The following is a 21,295-nucleotide window of genomic DNA, read 5'->3' on the forward strand; positions in this document are numbered from 1 at the left end:
TATAATGACAGTGACACTTTAAGGAACATATATTTTTTTTAAAAGGTTTTATTTTTTTAAAAGCCATCAAATAAAATAAAAGTTATACAAGTCACATATCGTTGTAATCGTAACAACTTGAGGAACATGTATAACCAGTCAGTTATACCCTGGGGCGAACAGCGTGAAAACAAAAACCCCCCCAAATATAAAAATAGGGTTTTTTTTGTTTTGTTTTATTTTTTTCAATTTCACCACACAACATTTTTTTTCTGGTTTCACAGCATATTTTAGCCAAAAATTACATCTGCCATTGCAAAGTACAATTAGTGGCGCAAAAAATAAGGGCTCATCTCGGTCCCTAGGTGGAAAAATGCAAGTGCTATGGCCTTATATACACGAGGAGGAAAAAACATGCCGGCCCCCCTCTGCCGCGTCATTAGCTGCTCACCTGCGATTGGCTGAGCACAGTTATGCTCAGCCAATCGCGGCTGAGCAGCTGATGACGAATGTGGTAAGTATAATGCACCACACTTCCGGGTCTAACTTTGGGGGGGGGGGGGGGACGACACTGGGAAGGGGGCCATTCACATACATAACACACATTATAAAGTTGTATAACTTTGTAATGTGTGCTATGTATGTGAATAAATGTTTAGCGCCGCACTACCCCTTTAATATAGCATTATTGATATGGCTGAACAGATAAAAACACTTAAAACAAGCAAAAGATCCTGCACATCCCTAGGTTGCTTTATGTGCACCCCGTACTGCTGTGGAGCAGCAAATACACTCCCAAAATGGACATTCAATTTAGCAGTAATAACATAAATATGCCCATACAGGGGCCTCAGGTCGTATTTGTTTCCTATTACTGCTACATTGCATGTGTGCATTACTGTGTGTATGTTTATATGACTAACTTTGCTGGGGCCCAGTCCATTTTGGGAGTGTATCTGTTACTCCACAACAGTATGGGGTGCACATCTGGCAACCTAGGGATATGCAGGATTTTTTCCTTGTTTTAGGTGTTTTTATCTGTTTAGCCATATTAATAAAGCAATGTAAATTTACATTGACGTGTAAAGTTTATATGCTTCAGCTCTTCTCTTCTTTAGTATGTGAGACGGCTGCTCATAGCACCCACTAATCTTCTAAAGGACCAGACAGGTTTTTTTTATGTTGGTCTCCACTAGAGATGAGCAAACCTTGAGCATGCTAGAGTCCATCTGAACCCGAACTTTCGGCATTTGATTAGCGGTAGCTGCTGAACTTGGATAAAGCCCTAAGTCTATGTGGAAAACATGGATATAGTCATTGGCTGTATCCATGTTTTCCAGACAACCTTAGAGCTTTATCCAAGTTCAGCAGCCGCCACTAATCAAATGCCGAACGTTCGGGTTCGGATGGACTCAAACCCGAACCAGGTTCGCTCATCTCTAGTCTACACATTTTTCATTAGATTTCTAAAGAAGCCATGGGTCCATTGTAAATATCATTGCTGTTCTTATTTATTTTCTAAAATGGGTTAATGTGATATGTATAATATCCGCTGTTTGAAATATCTCTACCACGGTTTTGTCTGAATAATGTTTCTTTACCGTGCAGGAAACCTTGCAAGCACCTTGGGTCAACATAAAGGACCCATATTTGCATTAAAGTGGAACAAGAAAGGAAACTTTATTTTAAGTGCAGGTGTTGATAAGGTAATTTTTTTCCATACCACGAAGTATAATTTAGCTAACTTTAACCACGTGTAAAGGCCTAACGTTTTGTCAGAGATGTGGTTTCAGCATTCAAGGGATTCTTCACAACTACTTGTTACAGGTGTTCCTTGACTGTAAGTTGATCACAAAGTATGCCCTTGCTTTGTCACCACTTAGCTTTAAGCTTTAGTCTGTGGGGGAACTGGAAGTGTTCAGTTTTCCAGCGGATCCTCTACAGAGTATTCTGAGCATTGCTTAATGACTAATGAATCAAATGACCTCCAAGAAGCGAGATGATTTTGTAAATGTTATCTACTCTAAGAGATTGGTTCCCTTTAAGAATCCCCAATCAGCTGATATGGTTCCCTGAACTGCTGTATACAGCTCCTGCAGCAGCCGCAGTACATACAGACCGCGGCTGCAGCAGGAGCTGTGTAACTGAAGAAAGCACTTTAATCCCCCATGCGCATGACAGGCAGAGGCGGGGAGGTAGACATCTGGGCGGCTCTCGACCGTATCTAGTCACCGTGCTCTGTCTGTCAGCGTGCTCTGAGGGGATGAATGACAGGCAGAGAAGTCCGTTACTGGCCTCTCTGCCTGTCAATCATCCCTTTTGGAGCGCGTGCGTATAGGAAGTCCAATATGTATTCACTTTTCTTATTATGTATTCACTTTTCTTTATTAGCTTTCCTTGTTGTCTCAGTGTCTCCATCATTACATTCGCTTTAGGTTTGCACATGAATAGAACGGCGCTGGCACAGGGAAACCGCGTACAGTGCCATTCTATTCCTGGGCACCGGCCAGGGGTGAAGCACTGGAGGCAGGCTGACCTGCCCTCAATGGGAGGAAACCCTCACCCCTCTTTGATTCTTATGGAGCCGCGTCATAGAGGGGCCCAGCTTTCCTCCCACTAGGGTTGTGCAGCTCACTGCTACGCTTTCCCCTCTGGCTGTATGTTGGGATTGCAGTGAGACCTGTTGCACGTAATAACTTTTGACTTGTCTAAAGTTAGTACAAATAACTCATATGGCTGGTTGACTATAATAGACACTGTACAGTAAACTGTTGAGAAAGCCAATAATCCTAGTTCTTTTGTTCTGAGCAGTTTTTTTCAGCATGGCCTAAGCTTTTTGACAACAAGCTTTCTGATTTCCCAATAACACTGATATGTGTGAATTGAATTGAAGCACAGACTTAAAGGAGACGTCCGGTGAAAATTTTTATTAAAGTATTGTATTTCTCCTGAAAAGTTATACAGTTGTTATGGGAAATGCACATAACGTGCTTTTTCCCCTGCACTTACTACTGCATCAAGGCTTCACTTCCTGGATAAAATGGTGATGTCACGACCCGACTCCCAGAGCTGTGCAGGCTGTGGATGCTGTAGAGGATGATGGCAGGGGGACACTGAGGGACACAGGGCACTGGAGGGACACTGAGCATCCCTCTGCCATCATCTCCTCTCCAGCAGCCACAGCCCGCACTGCTCTGGGAGTCAGGTTGTGACATCACCATTTTATCCAGAAAGTAAAGCCTTGATGCAGTAGTAAGTGCAGGGAAAAATCATGTTATGTGCATTTCCTGTAATAAATGTATATTGGTGATTTGTATAACTTTTGAGGGGCAATACAATACTTTAATAAAAATTTTAGCCAGACTTCCCCTTTAACCTCTTAAGGACATATGCTGTACCCGTACTGCATATGCCCGAAAGAGGAGTTCAGAGGGGGCCTGCGCCGCGACCCCGCTCTGAACTGCCGCTATCCCGACTGCTATCTGCAGCACGGGACCGCAGCTGTTAGCCGGAGCAGCCGATCGCCACTACCGCTAATTAACACAGATGCAGCTGTCAAACATGACAGCTGCATCTAACAGTGTTATTTGCAGCCCATCCCTGGTGTTCAGTGGCGGGATCTCTATGAAAGATCAGTGTAGTTGTATTAGAAGGCCCCCAGGGGGACTTCTTATTACTGTATAAGTTAAAAAAAAAAAAAAAAAAAAAAAAGTCTTTATTAATAAAAAAAAAAAAAAAAACCTCCCTTAATAAAAGTCTGACTCACCCCCCTTTTCCCTTTTTATAAATAAATAAACATGTTTGATATCGCCGCGTGCGTAATCGCGCAGACTATTTATCACATTCCTGATTTTGCACAGTAAACGGCCTAAGCGCGAAGACCCCTCAAAGTGCAAAAATTGCACATTTTTGGTCGGATCAAATCCAGAAACATTGTAATGAAAAGCGATCAAAAAGTTGCTTATACGCAATCAAGGTACCGATAGAAAGAACACATCATAGCGCAAAATATGGTACCTCAATCAGCCCCATAGACCAAAGGATAAAAGCGCTATAAGCATGGGAATAGAGCAATTTTAAGGAATGTTTTTTTTCTGTACAAGGTTTTATTTTTTAAAAGCCATCAAATTATATAAAAGTTATGCAAGCTGCATATCGTTTTAATCATACCGACTTGAGGAAAATATATATCATGTCAGTTTTTTCCATAGGACAAACGGCTTAAACACGGGGGGGAAAAAAAAAACAAGAAAAATTTTTTTTGTTTAAAATTTCACTGCGCATATAATTTTTTTTCTACTTTCGCAGCATATTTTATGCAAAAATTGAGTCTGTTATTTCAAAGGACAATTAGTGCCGCAAAAAAGTAAGGGCTCATGTGGGTCTCTAGGTGAAAAAATGCAAGTGCTATGGCCTTTTAAAACACAAGGAGGAAAAAACGAAAATTGGCTCCGTCCTTAAGAGGTTTAAGGGGTTGTCCGGGTAGCAGAAATTTGCTGAAGCCTTCTGCTCCCCAATGCATGTTTCCTTTGAATCCATGCCTCAGAAGGCATATAAGGCATGTGATGAATGAGATATATGGGCTAAAGCCTGTTTCACAGACAACCCCTTTAAGGGTATCTTAACACGTACTGTAGATGCTGGGTATTTGATGCCGTATTAAGTTTATATTTATTTACACTATCCTCTTTTGTAATGTATACAGTACATGTAAACCTACCCTAACACAGAACTGGTGCAGAATAAATAATGTATACAGTATAAACTGTGTAAGTTGTCATGCTCAAAGGGGGAGAAATGACTACCTGATGAGGTCAACTGTAAGGTTGTTTGGTTACTATTTTCACCAGGTTTTGTGTTTTCTTCACAGACTACAATAATCTGGGACGCACACACAGGGGAAGCAAAACAGCAGTTTCCTTTCCATTCTGGTAATTATGCTACTGGGTCTGTCTGCAATAGACTCTTATGACCAGGGAAGGGTCAGTCACTGTGCAGTAATGTGCATTTACACAACACCTGTAAAATGGCTGTCTGTATAATGGTAGCACCATGTCTTCACAAACTAAAAGGAACATTGAGGAGAACTTTTTTTTTTTGTGCACTTCCCCCTTAAGCTGTGCACAAAGCATAATTCAGCATGTGGATAATGTGGAGTTGTTAAAGTGTTCTTATTGTGTATTACAGCACCAGCATTAGATGTGGACTGGCAAAGTAACAATACATTTGCATCGTGTAGCACAGACATGTGCATCCATGTCTGCAAATTGGGACAAGACAGGCCAATAAAAACATTCCAGGGACACACAGTAAGTGTTACTCTGTGGTTTTTATGATTGCTTTAATTGTCACATCTCACTGCAAAATGTATGTTTAGCTAGTGACCTAGGCTAAGTATTGTAGCAACGCTCTTGCGGTTTCCATGTGTAATAGAAACATAAACTCTGCTGATTTTGTCACTCAGTGGACATTTCCACTGTGACAGACACTATTATCTTTCTGTGGGTTCTGTTTGATGGGAAGGACAGGGCATCTACTTGAAGTATCACTGAATCTGCAATGAAAGCTCTGATGCATAAGTGGAAAGAGCCTAAAGGATGTTTCATGGTATGTTACTTCACACTGAGTAAAACTAGCGGAATTCCGCCTGCCTCAGTGTGACTGCTTCTCTATGGGAGAGCGGACGCTCCTCCGCTGCCGCTGCTCTCCACTTGAAGAAGTGACAAGTGACATCAGAGGTAACGCCAATCCCGGTAACTGACAGTTGGTGTTCGTCACGGATTCCAGCTGTATATGTCTATGCAGTATACAGTCATGGCCAAAAGTTTTGAGAATGACACAAATATTATATTTTCACGTGATCTGCTGCCCTCTGGTTTTTATGTGTGTCTGTCAGATGTTTTTATCACATACAGAAATATAATTGCAATCATATTATGAGTAACACAAGCTTATATTGACAGAATGAGTTAAAGGAGACCTGTCGCCCCCTGCGCCGGGGTGACAGGCTCCCGACCCCAGATAGATCCCCTTATAGTTAGCTCATGTCGCTGAGTCCTGCTGCCGGAGCCGGTCCCGGACGGAGATGTCCCGTGGAGATGGGTCCGGCGTCCATAGAGAATGAATGGAGCCGTGCGCGCGCAGCAGAGATGAGTCCGGCTCCATTCATTCTCTATGGGCGCTGGACCCATCTCCACATCGCGCGCCGGCTTCTCACCGGGATATCTCCGACCCGGGACCGGCTCCGGCAGCGGGACTCGGCGACATGAGGTAACTATAAGGGGATCTAGCTGGGGGTCGAGAGCCTGTCACCCCGGCGCGGGGGGTGACAGGTCCTCTTTAAGTCAATATTTGCAGTGTTGACCCTTCTTCTTCAGGACCTCTGCAATTCTCCCTGGCATGCTCTCGATCAACTTCTGGACCAAATCCTGACTAATAGCAGTCCATTCTTGCACAAACAATGCTTGCATTTTGTGAGAATTTATTTTTTGATTGTCCACCCGTCTCTTGATGATTAACCACAAGTTCTCTATTGGATTAAGATCTGGGGAGTTTGCAGACCATGGACCCAAAATCTCTGTTTTGTTCCCTGAGCCATTTAGTTATCACTTTGCCTTTTCCAGCATGATGGAGCACCTTGCCATAAAGCAATTGTTGATCGCCAAACTGCTCTTGGACGGTTGGGAGAAATTGCTCTTGGAGGACATTCTGGTACCATTCTTTATTTATGGCTGTGTTTTTAGGCAAGACTGTGAGAGCCGATTCCCTTAGCTGAGAAGCAACCCCACACATGAATAGTTTACAGTTGGCATGAGACAAGACTGGTGGTAGCGCTCACCTCGTCTTCTCCAAATAAGCTGTTTTCCAGATGTCCCAAACAATCGGAAAGGGGATTCATCAGAGAAAATTACTTTACCCCAGTCCTCAGCAGTCCACTCCCTGTACCTTTTGCAGAATATCAGTCTGTCCCTGATGTTTTTTCTAGAGAGAAGTGGCTTCTTTGCTGCCCTCCTTGAGACCAGGCCTTGCTCCAAGAGTCTCCGCCTCACAGTGCGTGCAGATGCACTCACACCTGCCTGCTGCCATTCCTGAGCAAGCTCTGCACTGCTAGTAGCCCGATCCCGCAGCTGAAACACTTTTAAGAGACGATCCTGGTGCTTGCTGGTCTTTCTTGGGAGCCCTGGAACCTTTTAGGCTACAATGGAACCAAAATGGTTCTTGATCATGCGATAGATTGTTGACTGAGGTGCAATCTTTCTAGCTGCGATACTCTTTCCTGTTAGGCCATTTTTGTCCAGTGCAATGATGACTGCACATGTTTCTTTAGAGATAACCATGGTTAACAGAAGAGAAACAATGATGCCAAGCACCAGCCTCCTTTTAAAGTGTCCAGTGGTGTCATTCTTACTTAATCATGACAGATTGATCTCCAGCCCTGTCCTCATCAACACCCACACCTGTGTTAATGGAGCAATCACTGAAACGATGTTAGCTGGTCCTTTTAACCCCTTAACGACCGCGGGCGTAAATGTACGCCCCCAAAGGCTATGCCTTAACGCAAACGGGCGTACATTTACGCCCGCGGTTTCCCCGATTGCTGCGTGTACACACGCAGCGATCGGGGAAGATGGCCTGCTATAATGTATAGCAGGCCATACCTGCTTGTCGGCACGGGGGGTTATTAACTGATCAATTCTGATCAATTCAGATGAGCCAGTAGTGGCGATCTACAGCTTTCCGGGTCATAGGTGACCCGATGGCCCGGAAAGCAATGGCGGTCGGTGCTGTCCGAGAACGGCACCGACCGCCATTACTGTTAAAAGTAATGGTGGCCACGGTGCCACGCCCCGATTGTCGTTATCGGCCGGCCGATCACTGCGATATAAGTACCCCAAGAAAGGGTTAAATACCTGCTGTGGACACCTCAGCTAGGTAGCTGAGGTGTCCACAGCAGGTATTGACCCATACTCACCTGATCCAGCGTCTTCCGGGTCCCGGTCGCGTCTTCGTCGGCGTCTTCGGCTTTTTCCCGCAGTCCCCTTCGGCAATCATCGGCTCCAGCGTTGCCAAACTTCGGCCTTTTCCGGAATTTGCGTTCTACTGTCCCCTAGCGGCTGATAAGTGTGTATATAATACACATATCAGTAGCTATAGGGTTGAAGAAAGTTGTTGTGTTTCCCCCTCCCCCCAATTTTTATTTTTATTTTCCGCACCCTATCGCCGCTGAGTGCTGATCAGCATCGCACGTTAGTGCGCCGCTGATCAGCAACTCCTCCTTTTTGGCGTAGGATGTTTTTCCTATATCCTACAGCCACGGTCTGCTGATAAGTGCGGCATTTATCGGCAACTCCTTTCTTGGCGTAGGTTTTTTTTTTTATACTTGAAGTTAAAAAAAACATGTAAAAAACACCATTACACTACACTGAATAAAGTTTTACACTACACCACTACACATTTACATACCCCATATACCAATCCCCATATAAAAATGGCCCCCAGGGTGTTTTTTTTTGTTGTCGGACGCATACGTTGTTATTTCCTTCGACACCAAAACAGCCAGTGAGGATCAATGGGGGGGATCCTTTTTTCCTCCATTCATCTTCATCCTCATCCTCATCATCCAGTGACGTGTCTGGGGGTAGCGTACGCTGCCCCCCAGACACGTCTTTTCTGCCAGTACCGTCCCAATAAGAGATGACGGTATGGCGTGAAATTCTACAAGGGTACACTCATTCTGCCAAAACACTGGAAACCCTCAAAAGTGACCCCATTCTGGAAACTACACCCCTCAAGTAATCTAACAAGTGATGCAATGAGGATATGGACCCCTTGATAACGGGCACATTTGTGCCGTGAAAGTGAAAAAATGAAAATTTTCCCTTTCACGTCACATTGTTCCACATTTGTGCCCGTCACCAGTGGGGTCCATTTGCTCACTGCACCCCTTGTTAGATTTCTTGAGGGGTTTCCAGAATGGGATCTCTTGTTGGGGGTTTCCAGTGTTTTGGCAGCACGAGGGCTCTGTAAGTGCGACATGACCCTTAAAATCCATTCCAGTAAAATCCAGCTTGCAAAGGCCAATTGGCGCTCCTTCCCTTTAGAGGCTCCTCCTGCGCCCACTTGGCACTTTATGTTCACATGTGGGGTATTTCCGTACTCGGGAGAAACTGCGCTACACGGTTTTTGGGTTTTTATTCCTTTTATCCCTTTTGTGAAAATGAAAAAATGAAGGCTAGAACAACGTTTTAGTGTAAAAAATAAATTTTTCTTTTTTCACGCCACATTGTTCTGAAAATCTGTGAAGCACCTGTGGGGTCCAAATGCTCACCGCACCCCTTGTTACATTCCTTGAGGGGTGTAGTTTTCTAAATGGTCTCCCATGAGGGTTTTTTTTTTTAGGTTTTGGCACCCCAGAGCCTCTGCCAACCTGAAGTGGTACAGTCAAAAATGACCAAATATAACGGAGGCGTTAAAATTCACTAGGCACTCCTTTGTATCTGAGGTTTGTGGTTGCGTCAAATAGCGCAATAGGGCCACATATGGGGTATTTCTATAAACTGCAGAAACGGGGCAATAATTATTGGGGTGCATTTCTCTGCTAATAGGTTTATCATTATGAAAGATATTGGATTACATTAAAATCTCTGCACAGAAAATTAAAATTTTCAAATTTCTTACACACTTAGCTTTTATTTCTGTGACTCCCCTAAAGGGTTAAAAAACTTTCTGGATGTGCTTTTGCAGAGTTTGGGGGGGGGGGTGCAGTTTCTAAAATGGGGTGCTTTGTGGGGCTTTCTAACATACAGTCCCCTCAAATACACTTTAAACCTGAACAGGTCTCTAAAAATATCTGATTTGAAATTTTACTGAAAATTTGGAAATTTGCTGCTAATGTTTTAAGCTTTGTATTGTCTAAAAAAAGTGAAAGCTTAATAAATGCCGCCAACATAAAATAGACATGTTGCTAATGCTATTTAATATATAATTTATGTGGCATAACCATTTTCTGTATAAGCAGAAAAGTTTCAAAGTTGGAAAAAGAAAGTTTTTCACGTTGTTTTTTTTTTTTTTCATAAAGATTCGTTATAAGTATCGACTCCAATTTACCAGAAATGTAAAGTACAATATGTCACGAGAAAACAATCTCAGAATTAGCCAGATAGTTAAAAGCATTCCCAAGTTATTAATGAATAAAGTGACACAGGTCATATTCATAAAATTTGCCTCGGTCCTTAACCCTTTAAGGACATGGCCCATTTTCGTTTTTACGTTTTCGGTTTTTCCTCCTTGTGTTTAAAAGGTCATAGCACTTGCATTTTTCCACCTAGAAACCCACATGAGCCCTTTTTTTTTGCGTCACTAATTGTACTTTGCAATTACAGGCTGAATTTTTGCATAAAGTACACTGCGAAACCAGAAAAAAATTCAAAGTGTGGTGAAATTGAAAAAAAAAAACGCATTTCTTTTATTTGGGGGAAATGTGTTTTTACGCCATTCGCCCTGGGGTAAAACTGACTTGTTATGCATGTTCCTCAAGTCGTTACGATTAAAACGATATATAACATGTATAACTTATATTGTATCTGATGGCCTGTAAAAAATTCAAACCGTTGTTAACCAATATACGTTCCTTAAAATTGCTCCATTCCCAGGCTTATAGCGCTTTTATCCTTTGGTCTATGGGGCTGTGCGAGGTGTCATTTTTTGCGCCATGATGTGATCTTTCTATCGGTACCTTGATTGCGCATATACGACTTTTTGATCGCTTTATATTACATTTTTTCTGGATTTGATGCGACCAAAAATGCGCAATTTTGCACTTTGGGATTTTTTTGCGCTGACGCCGTTTACCGTACGAGATCAGGAATGTGATTAATTAATAGTTCGGGCGATTACGCACGCGGCGATAGCAAACATATTTATTTATTTGTTTACTTTTATTTAAAACCTGGGAAAAGGGGGGTGATTCAGACTTTTATTAGGGGAGGGGGCTTTTTACGATTAACAACACTTTTTTTTTTTTTTTTTTTACACATATACTAGAAGCCCCCCTAGGGGACTTCTAGTATATACACTTGGATCTCTCATTGAGATCTCTGCAGCATAGATATGCTACAGAGATCCATGAGATCGGCACTCGTTTGCTTTCGGCTGCTGCAGCCGAAAACGAACGAGTGCCGAGCCGAGGACGGCGCCATCTTGGACGCGTCCCCGGCCGGCATCAGTAACGGAGATCGCTCCTCCGGGACAAGGTCCCGGAGGAGAGATCTCCCCCACTAGACCCCAGGGAAACGTTGCCTCCGGTAATCGGAGGCAGCTGTCAACTTTGACAGCTGTCTCCGATTAGCTAATTAGCGGGCACGGCGATCAGACCGTGCCCGCTAATAGCAGCGGTCCCGGGCTACTCGCGGCACCCGGGATCGCGGCACTTCAAAGCGGGGCCGCTGTGCGGCCCCGCTTTGAAGTGCAAGTGAGGACATATGACGTACGCATACGTCCTATGTCCTCAAGAGGTTAAAGCGTAACTGTCATTTCAGGGTCATTTTTCTGAAAACTTTAAATATCAACAGTTCAAGCGATTCTAAGAAACTTTGTAATAGGTTTTATAAACCAAAAGAGTTTTCTTCTATACTGAAAAAGCAATCTCCCAGCCTCCCCCCTCACATCAAATGAAGCAGGATTTCTGTCTCCATTATGTGTCTATGGAGAGGGGAGGAGCTGTTAGGAGTGACTGAGCACGGAGGATTTTATGCAAAGCACAACACCCTGCAATCTTCTCTCAGTAAGTTCATAGATAAGCACTGACCTTTCTGACACCTGAATTTAGTGTTTTAGGTGCTCAGGGAGTCTACAAACAGCTGACCTTCATGTCACCTCTTCTGCTCCCTCATCTCCCTCTGCCCCGCCCCTCTTCATAGGCTTACAATGGAGAGAGCAGAACCCGTCTTCACTGGCTTCTGTGTAATGAAGACGTGTTTGCCTGGTAATGCACAGATAAGAAGTCAGGGGGGAGGCTGGGAGATTGCTTCTTGAGTACAGAAGGAGGCTTATATGGCTGATGAAACCTATTACAGAGTTTCGCTTATACTACTGATTTCTGCAATAAAAAAAAAACATGACAGTTACGCTTTAAGGCCATTTTAGGCTCTGTCCTTTAAAGGGGTTGTCCGGCGATAAAAAATTATTCACAGAATAACACACATTACAAAGTTATACAACTTTGTAATGTATGTTATGTCTGTGAATGGCCCCCTTCCCCGTGTTTCCCCCCACCCACGCTAGACCCGGAAGTGTGGTGCATTATACTCACCGCATCTCGTGTCGTCCACGGTCTCCGATCGTCAGCAGTGACGTCTTCTTCGGGAGGCCAGCGGATCTTCCCGAGTGCCGGCCGCCCTCTGCAGTGTCATCCGAAGCTCAGCCGCGATTGGCTGAGCATAACTGAGCTCAGCCAATCGTGGCTGATGACGCGGCCATGTCATCAGCTGCTCAGCCGCGATTGGCTGAGCACAGTTATGCTCAGCCAATCGCTGCTGAGCTTCGGATGACGCTGCAGAGGGCGGCCGGCACTCGGGAAGATCCGCTGGCCTCCCGAAGAAGACGTCACTGCTGACGATCGGAGACCGTGGTCGGCACGTGACAGATAATGTATAGCGCACCACACTTCCGGGTACACGGGTGGGGGTGGTGGGACACGGGGAAGGGGGCCATTCACAGACATAACATACATTACAAAGTTGTATAACTTTGTAATGTGTGTTATTCTGTGAATAATTTTTTATCGCCGGACAACCCCTTTAAGGGGTTAAGGCAGGAATGCAATGATGTTGAAATGTGTTTTGGGGGATAAAGTTAATTTTCTAGGCAAATATTGACTTTGCAAGTAATTGCTGTTAAGCTGATCACTCTTTATAACATTCTGGAGTATATGCAAATTGCCATTTTAAAAACTGAAGCAGTAGACTTTGTAAAAGTTTATATTTGGATCATTCTCAAAACTTTTGGACATGACTGTATGTGTGCACATGTTGCCAAGGAGTTAGAAGGGCTTTCTCTGGTTTACTGCATAGAAAATCAATCTTTGTAAAGAAAATAATATTTTTTAACTTTGTAATATTCCTCATTATCATTGTCATAATTTTCTAAATCTTTTTGCATTTGATGAATCTTTTTAATTTGATGAATTTTTTTCTTTTTTTTTTTTTACTTCCAGAGGCCAAAAACCTAAAAAATAATACAAATGACTTGTTAGCACTTTGCTTCTGCTCTTTTTTATGGTTTCCATTGTAGTCTGACTTTGCTTCTTTATTTTCTAGAATGAAGTGAATGCAATAAAGTGGGATCCCACTGGTAATCTTCTGGCATCTTGTTCTGATGACATGACATTAAAGGTACATTTGCAGACAAAATGTTTTCTTAGGGTCTTATTACACAAAGTGATTTTCAATGATAAACGATTACAAACAAGATTGTTTATCGTTAACCTGAATTTGTTCACCATATTAAACAGAACGATAGTTGTTACTACGATCGTTTACTCAATCTTATCCGAGCAAAAGAATGAACAATGTGCAATTACACTAAAGAATACCAATGGTTTTTAGGGTCAGATCTAAATCAACAATCAACAACACATGAACAATTTTTCGTTTGTTGCCTGCAATTACACAGGATGATTATCATTTAAATTTGAACGATATAACAATTTTTTCGCACAATAATCATCCCGTATAAAAGGGCCCTTACTCTGTGAATACTACATATATCTCACATGTAAGTGTACAGTTATGATTTCATGTATCATGCTGCTTATCCAGAGTGGTTGTCCATTAACCTCTTAAGGACATAGGACGTACCGGTACGTCCTATGTCCTCATTAGCACTTCAAAGCGGGGCCGCGCGGCGGCCCCGCTTTGAAGTGCCGCGATCCCGGGTGCCGCGTGTAGCCCGGGACCGCCGCTATTAGCGGGCACGGTCCGATCGCCGTGCCCGCTAATTAGCTAATCGGAGGCAGCTGTCAAAGTTGACAGCTGCCTCCGATTACCGGAGGCAACGTTTCCCTGGTGTCTAGTGGGGGACCTTGTCCCGGAGGAGCGATCTCCGTTACTGATGCCGGCCGGGGACGCGTCCAAGATGGCGCCGTCCTCGGCTCGGCACTCGTTTGTTTCCGGCTGCAGCAGCCGAAAGCAAACGAGTGCCGATCTCATGGATCTCTGCAGCATATCTATGCTGCAGAGATCTCTATGAGAGATCAAAGTGTATATACTAGAAGTCCCCTAGGGGGGCTTCTAGTATATGTGTAAAAAAAAAAAAAAAGTATTGTTAATAGTAAAAAGCCCCCTCCCCTAATAAAAGTCTGAATCACCCCCCTTTTCCCAGGTTTTAAATAAAAGTAAACAAATAAATAAATAAATAAACATGTTTGGTATCGCCGCGTGCGTAATCGCCCGAACTATTAATTAATCACATTCCTGATCTCGTACGGTAAACGGCGTCAGCGCAAAAAAATCCCAAAGTGCAAAATTGCGCATTTTTGGTCGCATCAAATCCAGAAAAAATGTAATAAAAAGCGATCAAAAAGTCGTATATGCGCAATCAAGGTACCGATAGAAAGAACACATCATGGCGCAAAAAATGACACCTCGCACAGCCCCATAGACCAAAGGATAAAAGCGCTATAAGCCTGGGAATGGAGCGATTTTAAGGAATGTATATTGGTTAACAACGGTTTGAATTTTTTACAGGCCATCAGATACAATATAAGTTATACATGTTACATATCGTTTTAATCGTAACGACTTGAGGAACATGCATAACAAGTCAGTTTTACCCCAGGGCGAATGGCGTAAAAACACATTTCCCCCAAATAAAAGAAATGCGTTTTTTTTTTCAATTTCACCACACTTTGAATTTTTTTCTGGTTTCGCAGTGTACTTTATGCAAAAATTCAGCCTGTAATTGCAAAGTACAATTAGTGACGCAAGAAATAAGGGGTCATGTGGGTTTCTAGGTGGAAAAATGCAAGTGCTATGACCTTTTAAACACAAGGAGGAAAAACCGAAAACGTAAAAACGAAAATGGGCCATGTCCTTAAAGGGTTAAATAAATGTTAAACCTCTATTAAATCCCGCAACACATAACACAGTCCTGAGAAAATAATTAATAAAAAATGGTTTGAATTTATCAGTATCATTGTTAACCAACTTCTTGTGGCTCCTCCTGCTGTTTATTTGACTTCCTTTTCTAAAGCATCCACCTAATACGTCAAGTGTCGCTGAAAAGCTGATTCTAGAGCCCTGGTTCTTAGTAGTTGACCTACACAATAACACTCCACTGGGCACATACAAGAGGATCCAGGTGATTGGATCCTCTACAGAGCATGCAATTTTTAGCACTGGACACATTAAAGGCAAACTGACAGCATGGATATGCAGACATACTTTTAGTGATGCAAATCACAGCAATCAATGAGCTCAGGGAGATCAGCAAAAAAAAAAAAAAAAAATGTGCAAAAAAGGGGCCCATGGAGCCTCTGTTGGGAGTCTCAAACCACAGGAATAGCCAGATATCCTTCCAAGGAAGAAAACCTGTTGCCAAGTGGTGCCTCCCAGTGTGGAGGTCACCAAACCACCCTGATACATAGCCCCTTAAAGGAGAAGTCCGGCCAAAATTAATTTTTGATATGTTGTTACTTATGAAAAGTTATACAAATTTCTAATGTACATTAATTATGGGAAATGCACATATACTGCTATTTCCCTTAATTTAGTAGATCAGGAAGTGTTAGAAATATCTCTGAAGAAGTGACGTCACGACCCAGGGTGTAATTCCTATGGAGTGTCCAGCAGGGGGCGCTCTCTATATAGAAGTCTATGGGACTTTATTGTTTCTATGGGTTTCTATGTAATGTAATGTAATGTAGTGTACAGTGCTTTATTGAATGAATACATCTATGGAATACTTTGGGGAGCAAGTGTCCTTGCTCCCCAAAGTATTGCATAAATGTATTCATTCAATACATTCAATACACAGTAAGCCCGCCGATCCGCCGAATTTCCGCCGCATTCCCGCCGATCCGCCACACGCTGATCCGCCGCATTCCCGCCGATCCGGACCATATACATTGAACTACAGCTCCCATCATCTGCTTCTAGTATGAACAGGTGATGGGAGCTGTAGCTGGGTAATGGATATGACATGCCGCCGGGCGCAGGGGGGAGCCGCTCAGTACACAGGAGCGCTCCCCCCTCCTCCTCCTCCTTCCGTGATAACTTCCGCCTATACCAATGCTGACTCCCTGCCTGGCCGCCGCTCTCCGCTCTCCCCCCCATACATACCGGCTCCCGATACATCCTGGTGTCCGCGCTGATGCCGGGAGCCGGTATATGTGAGCGGAGAGCGGCGGCCAGGCAGGGAGTCAGCATTGGTATAGGCGGAAGTTATCACGGAAGGAGGAGGAGGAGGGGGGAGCGCTCCTGTGTACTGAGCGGCTCCCCCCTGCGCCCGGCGGCATGTCATATCCATTACCCAGCTACAGCTCCCATCACCTGTTCATACTAGAAGCAGATGATGGGAGCTGTAGTTCAATGTATATGGTCCGGATCGGCGGGAATGCGGCGGATCAGCGTGTGGCGGATCGGCGGAAATGCGGCGGATCGGCGGGCTTACTGTGTATTGAATGTATTGAATGAATACATTTATGCAATACTTTGGGGAGCAAGGACACTTGCTCCCCAAAGTATTCCATAGATGTATTCATTCAATAAAGCACTGTACACTACATTACATTACATTACATAGAAACCCATAGAAACAATAAAGTCCCATAGACTTCTATATAGAGATCGCCCCCTGCTGGACACTCCATAGGAATTACACCCTGGGTCGTGACGTCACTTCTTCAGAGATATTTCTAACACTTCCTGATCTACTAAATTAAGGGAAATAGCTCTATATGTGCATTTCCCATAATTAATGTACATTAGAAATTTGTATAACTTTTCATAAGTAACAACATATCAAAAATTAATTTTGGCCGGACTTCTCCTTTATGTCCCATTCGGTTGTGGGTATTGGGACACAGATTGGGAAACACCAGGGTGGCCCCTTTTGCGTCAGAGTCTAACTCTGTTTCGAGTATTGTGACATGACAAGGATACCAAGGCTAGGCATCCATCCACAGACAGCTGTTTCGGGGTATTTGCCCTTCATCAGTATGGATCAGGATTAAGGCTAACGGCCAAGGAAAAATAGACAAGCAAATCAGCAATCACTGAGCTCAGGGAGATCAGCGGGGAAAAAAAACACAATGGAATAATCATAGAGTTTCCATTGATACATTGCCCCCTATAAAAATTTGAATATGCAAAAAAGGGAACGTGGAGCCTCAGTTGTCAGTCTCAAAACACGGGAATAGTCAGATATTTCTCCCAGGAAAGGAAACCTGTTGCCAAGGAGGTCCCCAAACCACCCTGATATGTAGCCCCTTAAAAGGAACCAATCACCTCAAAAAAGCATATATAGCTTTTTAAATGTGCTGTTAGAGCACACAGCACACTTTTCATACATGTTTTTATATACTCCCTGCCTCCCCCGTGTAATCCATGAAGTAACTTTATAAAACTGGCGCCCGGTATACAAATTACCTTAGGTAGTCACCTGGGCAGTGTTTAGCTAGATGGTAGTCACGGTGAGTCCGGGTCCCCTGGGCGTTCCTCGGCGGTAAATCATCCAGTAGCTCCAACGTCACTCAGGAGCGCGCCGTGCACGATGTTGCCGCGCCTACGTTCTTACACAGCCGTGCATTCGCAGTACACCCGCTTCCATTCTGGCTGTACGGCACCTGTGCAGAATAGCCTCAAACTCCGGCTCACACTGAGTTCGAGGCTATTCTGCACAGGTGCAGTACAGCCTGAATGGAAGCGGGTGCACTGCGCATGCGCGGTGGCGTAAGAACATAGGCGCGCTCCCAAGTAATGTCAGAGCTACTGGGTGATTTGAATCACGCCCAGAGGGGCGTGATTACCGCCGACGAACGCCTAGGGGACTCGGACTGCCCATGACCATCTAGCCGAACACCGCCCAGGTGACTACCTGAGGTAATTTGCATACCGGGCGCCAGTTTTCTAAAGTTACTTTATGGATTACACTGGGGAGGCAGGGAGTATATAAAAACATGTATGGAAAGTGTGCTGTGTGCTCTAACAGCACATTTAAAAAGCTATATATGCATTTTTGAGGTGATTGGTTCCCTTTAAGCTCCACTCCGTTGCGAGTATTGGGACACAGAGGGAAATACCAGGGTGGCCCATGCTGTCACTCCCTTTAATTGGACAGTCTGAGGGATTTAAATGAACAGTAGGAGTGCCAAAGTGTGTGAAAGCAATATCTCCATATTGGAGCATTTCTGTTAGATCATGCAAACCTTAACTCTTCAGTTCGAATCCTCTAACAGAGTAAATAAATTTATTAATGGAATAATAATAAAATTTATTTGTATAGAGCCAACAGATTTGGCAGTGCTTTTTTGTTTGTTTTTTAAATTCATAAGTGCAAAACAGGTTATATGTTTATTAAATTATACAATAAATACATTAAAATATAAACAATACATAGAGACCATTAAAGTTACTTAAGTTTATTTAACTGTAACTTTTATTATTTTGAATACCAGATCTGGAGTATGAAGCAAGACAGTTGTGTTCATGACTTACAAGCACACAACAAGGAGATCTACACCATCAAATGGAGCCCCACTGGGCCGGGAACAAACAACCCAAATGCTAATCTCATGTTGGCAAGGTGAATAAGTTTTCTGTGAATCTTTAGGTTTTCCATAGATAATTTAAGTTGTAAACATGCATTGTCTTTCTTTACCTTTTACAGTGCATCCTTTGATTCTACAGTTAGGTTGTGGGATGTAGACAGAGGAATCTGCATTCACACCCTGACTAAACATCAGGAACCCGTGTACAGTGTAGCCTTTAGTCCGGATGGCCGGTACCTGGCCAGTGGTTCCTTTGACAAATGTGTACACATCTGGAACACACAGGTAAGACTAAAATTTATTTATATATATATATATATATATATATATATATATATATATATATAATATATATTTATAATATTTTATATATCAGACAGTATGCTTACCGGACATCATGCCCTCCCGGATGTCGCTTTCTCCCAGTTTCAGGGTACGACATGACCCAGCTAACAAGCCACTGAGGGGTGGGATTTAGCCTGCTTAGCCAATCGGTGACTGCAGCGGGGTTCCGCCTCAGTTGCTGATTGACTGAGCAGGTCATCCGTCAGCCGAGTCATGACGTAGCTGCAGGGGATTATTATTATTATGTTCCCCCCACCGCCAGATGAAAATGATTTTTTTTTTGCCGCTTTCTGGACCTCTCCTTTTAATACAAATATCTAACATCTTGTGTATAAATAGTGCAAAAAGGTTCCATTCTAGCTACCTGTAGCCACTGAACTCCATAATAATACAGTATGCTTAAAGCATAAACTCCACCCCAGGTTTTTTATTTGTTTCCTTGCACCTTTTTTATAATCTGTGGTCTAGTAAATATTTGTACAATAAGGAATTACTGCTTGCGTCATTTTGGTTAAAGTAACTGAACCTATACCCACACTAACTAGAACCACATATTTATGAAAGTTATGTCTGCATGCCATCAGCATAAATTATAAACCAAAAGCAAAGCCCTTTAGATTAAAAAAACTAAATAAAATCTGTCGTTATGGACTTATTTGTATTTAGTTGGTGATTCATTGGCAGATGCTGCTGAATTTGGTGAGATCTACTTACATTGGGACTTCTCTAGTGGTCACCCACCTAAGAGTAACAGCAGATGCTACTAGGATGCCTATGATCTGCAGATCAAATATTGTGTGTGGCCAGATTAAGGGATTTTACAGTAGAGAGTAGTCTAAAGTAATCTAGAAAATATACAGTACTAGACAATTGACCCAGCGCTGCCCGGGTATAAAGTGACTGATAATTAGATTGGCCTCCTAGGCACCCTTGGAACAAACCTATGCCCTAATTTTTTTTGTTTACAGGGAAATCACCAGAAACCCTGCACTGCAGTTGTGTGTGTGTGTGTGTGTGTGTGTGTGTGTGTGTGTGTAGGGTGTGTGTGGTCACTGACATCATCTTTTGTGAGTTAAATTCTGACCTCCAGAACATTCTTCCATTTATTTCCATGGATGTTTCTCCCCAACCCCCTCCTCATGAGCTACCAGCAGGCCTGGCTGTCATATACGTGATTGTGATTCTTTGGATCTGCTCATTCATGTCTCTATAGCGTTGGCTGAGGCTAATCCCCTCACCTGTGCATTGCTGGGGAGACAAGCAGCTCCAATTATGTCACCTGTGTGTGCAGTGTGGAGATTCTCCCATTTATTTCTATTGGGGTGGGTGGGGGGGGGGGTCATCCCCCTCCTCTCCTGTATGTCTGGCAATGATAAGCCCTTAACGCCAACCTACCTGGGCACCCAATGTATCTGCATGCCAATTTTGGGGCCAAATGGTTCAGGTGTTTGAAAGTCTATAGAGGACAGGTTTTTATTATGTATGGGGAGTAGGCAGCACAACTTGTATGTGAATTCTTTGTTAGGACTGGGCGATAATGAACAGGTAACCTTGATAACAATAATAAACAATTATTATGACATGCCCCTTTTGCAAGCAACACCCCTTTTTAAATGTTACTGGGCCTGTCCCCCAATCACTCTATACACACTACAGCCCCCATCGTTATAAAGTGTATTTTCATTAAATACACTACAACCCCCTATGGGTATACAGTGTCTTATAATTTTGTACACTACCATACCCATCATTATATAGGCATTACAACCCCCATTGTTATATACACACTACAACAGTTTTTAGTGCGTATATATCATGATATACTGTATAATGAAGGGGATTGTAGTGTATATAACAATATGCTGTGTAATAACTGGGATGTAGTGCATACACAATAATGGGGGTTGTAGTGTATATATAATGATGGGAGTTGTAGTGAGTAACTGCAGGTCACCTGCCCTCTGTGTGCACGGTACATCTCTGTGGTACTGCACTGATAGAATGGCGTCTGGTGCAGAGAAGGTCAGAGGGGGTGGAGGAGGCAGGACTGAGCAGGGCATGTCAGAAGGCGGGGCGGGGGAGCAGGATGCAGACTTGTTGGTACTCATGGCTGGGCCGGCCTCAAGGACTGTGCGTGTGTGATCAAGTTGGCTGCAGGGGCCAAAAAACTTTGAGGGGGGGCTAAGGAGAGCATGATGCCAGGTT

General features: G+C 43.4%; 1 protein-coding gene across 2 annotated transcripts in view; it reads left to right on the top strand.

Annotated features, from left to right (window-relative positions):
- Positions 1-21,295, top strand: part of TBL1XR1 (TBL1X/Y related 1) — a 150,141-nt gene that overhangs the window by 125,095 nt on the left and 3,751 nt on the right. For both annotated transcript variants that reach the window (XM_069975165.1, XM_069975166.1), the window contains exons 10-15: positions 1,588-1,685; positions 4,850-4,910; positions 5,167-5,288; positions 13,296-13,370; positions 18,653-18,780; positions 18,865-19,030. In XM_069975165.1, coding sequence (XP_069831266.1) covers positions 1,588-1,685; positions 4,850-4,910; positions 5,167-5,288; positions 13,296-13,370; positions 18,653-18,780; positions 18,865-19,030 — 650 coding nt within the window. The remainder of the gene's footprint in view (positions 1-1,587; positions 1,686-4,849; positions 4,911-5,166; positions 5,289-13,295; positions 13,371-18,652; positions 18,781-18,864; positions 19,031-21,295) is intronic.

Source organism: Dendropsophus ebraccatus, chromosome 6 (assembly GCF_027789765.1).
Source record: "Dendropsophus ebraccatus isolate aDenEbr1 chromosome 6, aDenEbr1.pat, whole genome shotgun sequence".
NCBI lineage: Eukaryota > Metazoa > Chordata > Amphibia > Anura > Hylidae > Dendropsophus > Dendropsophus ebraccatus.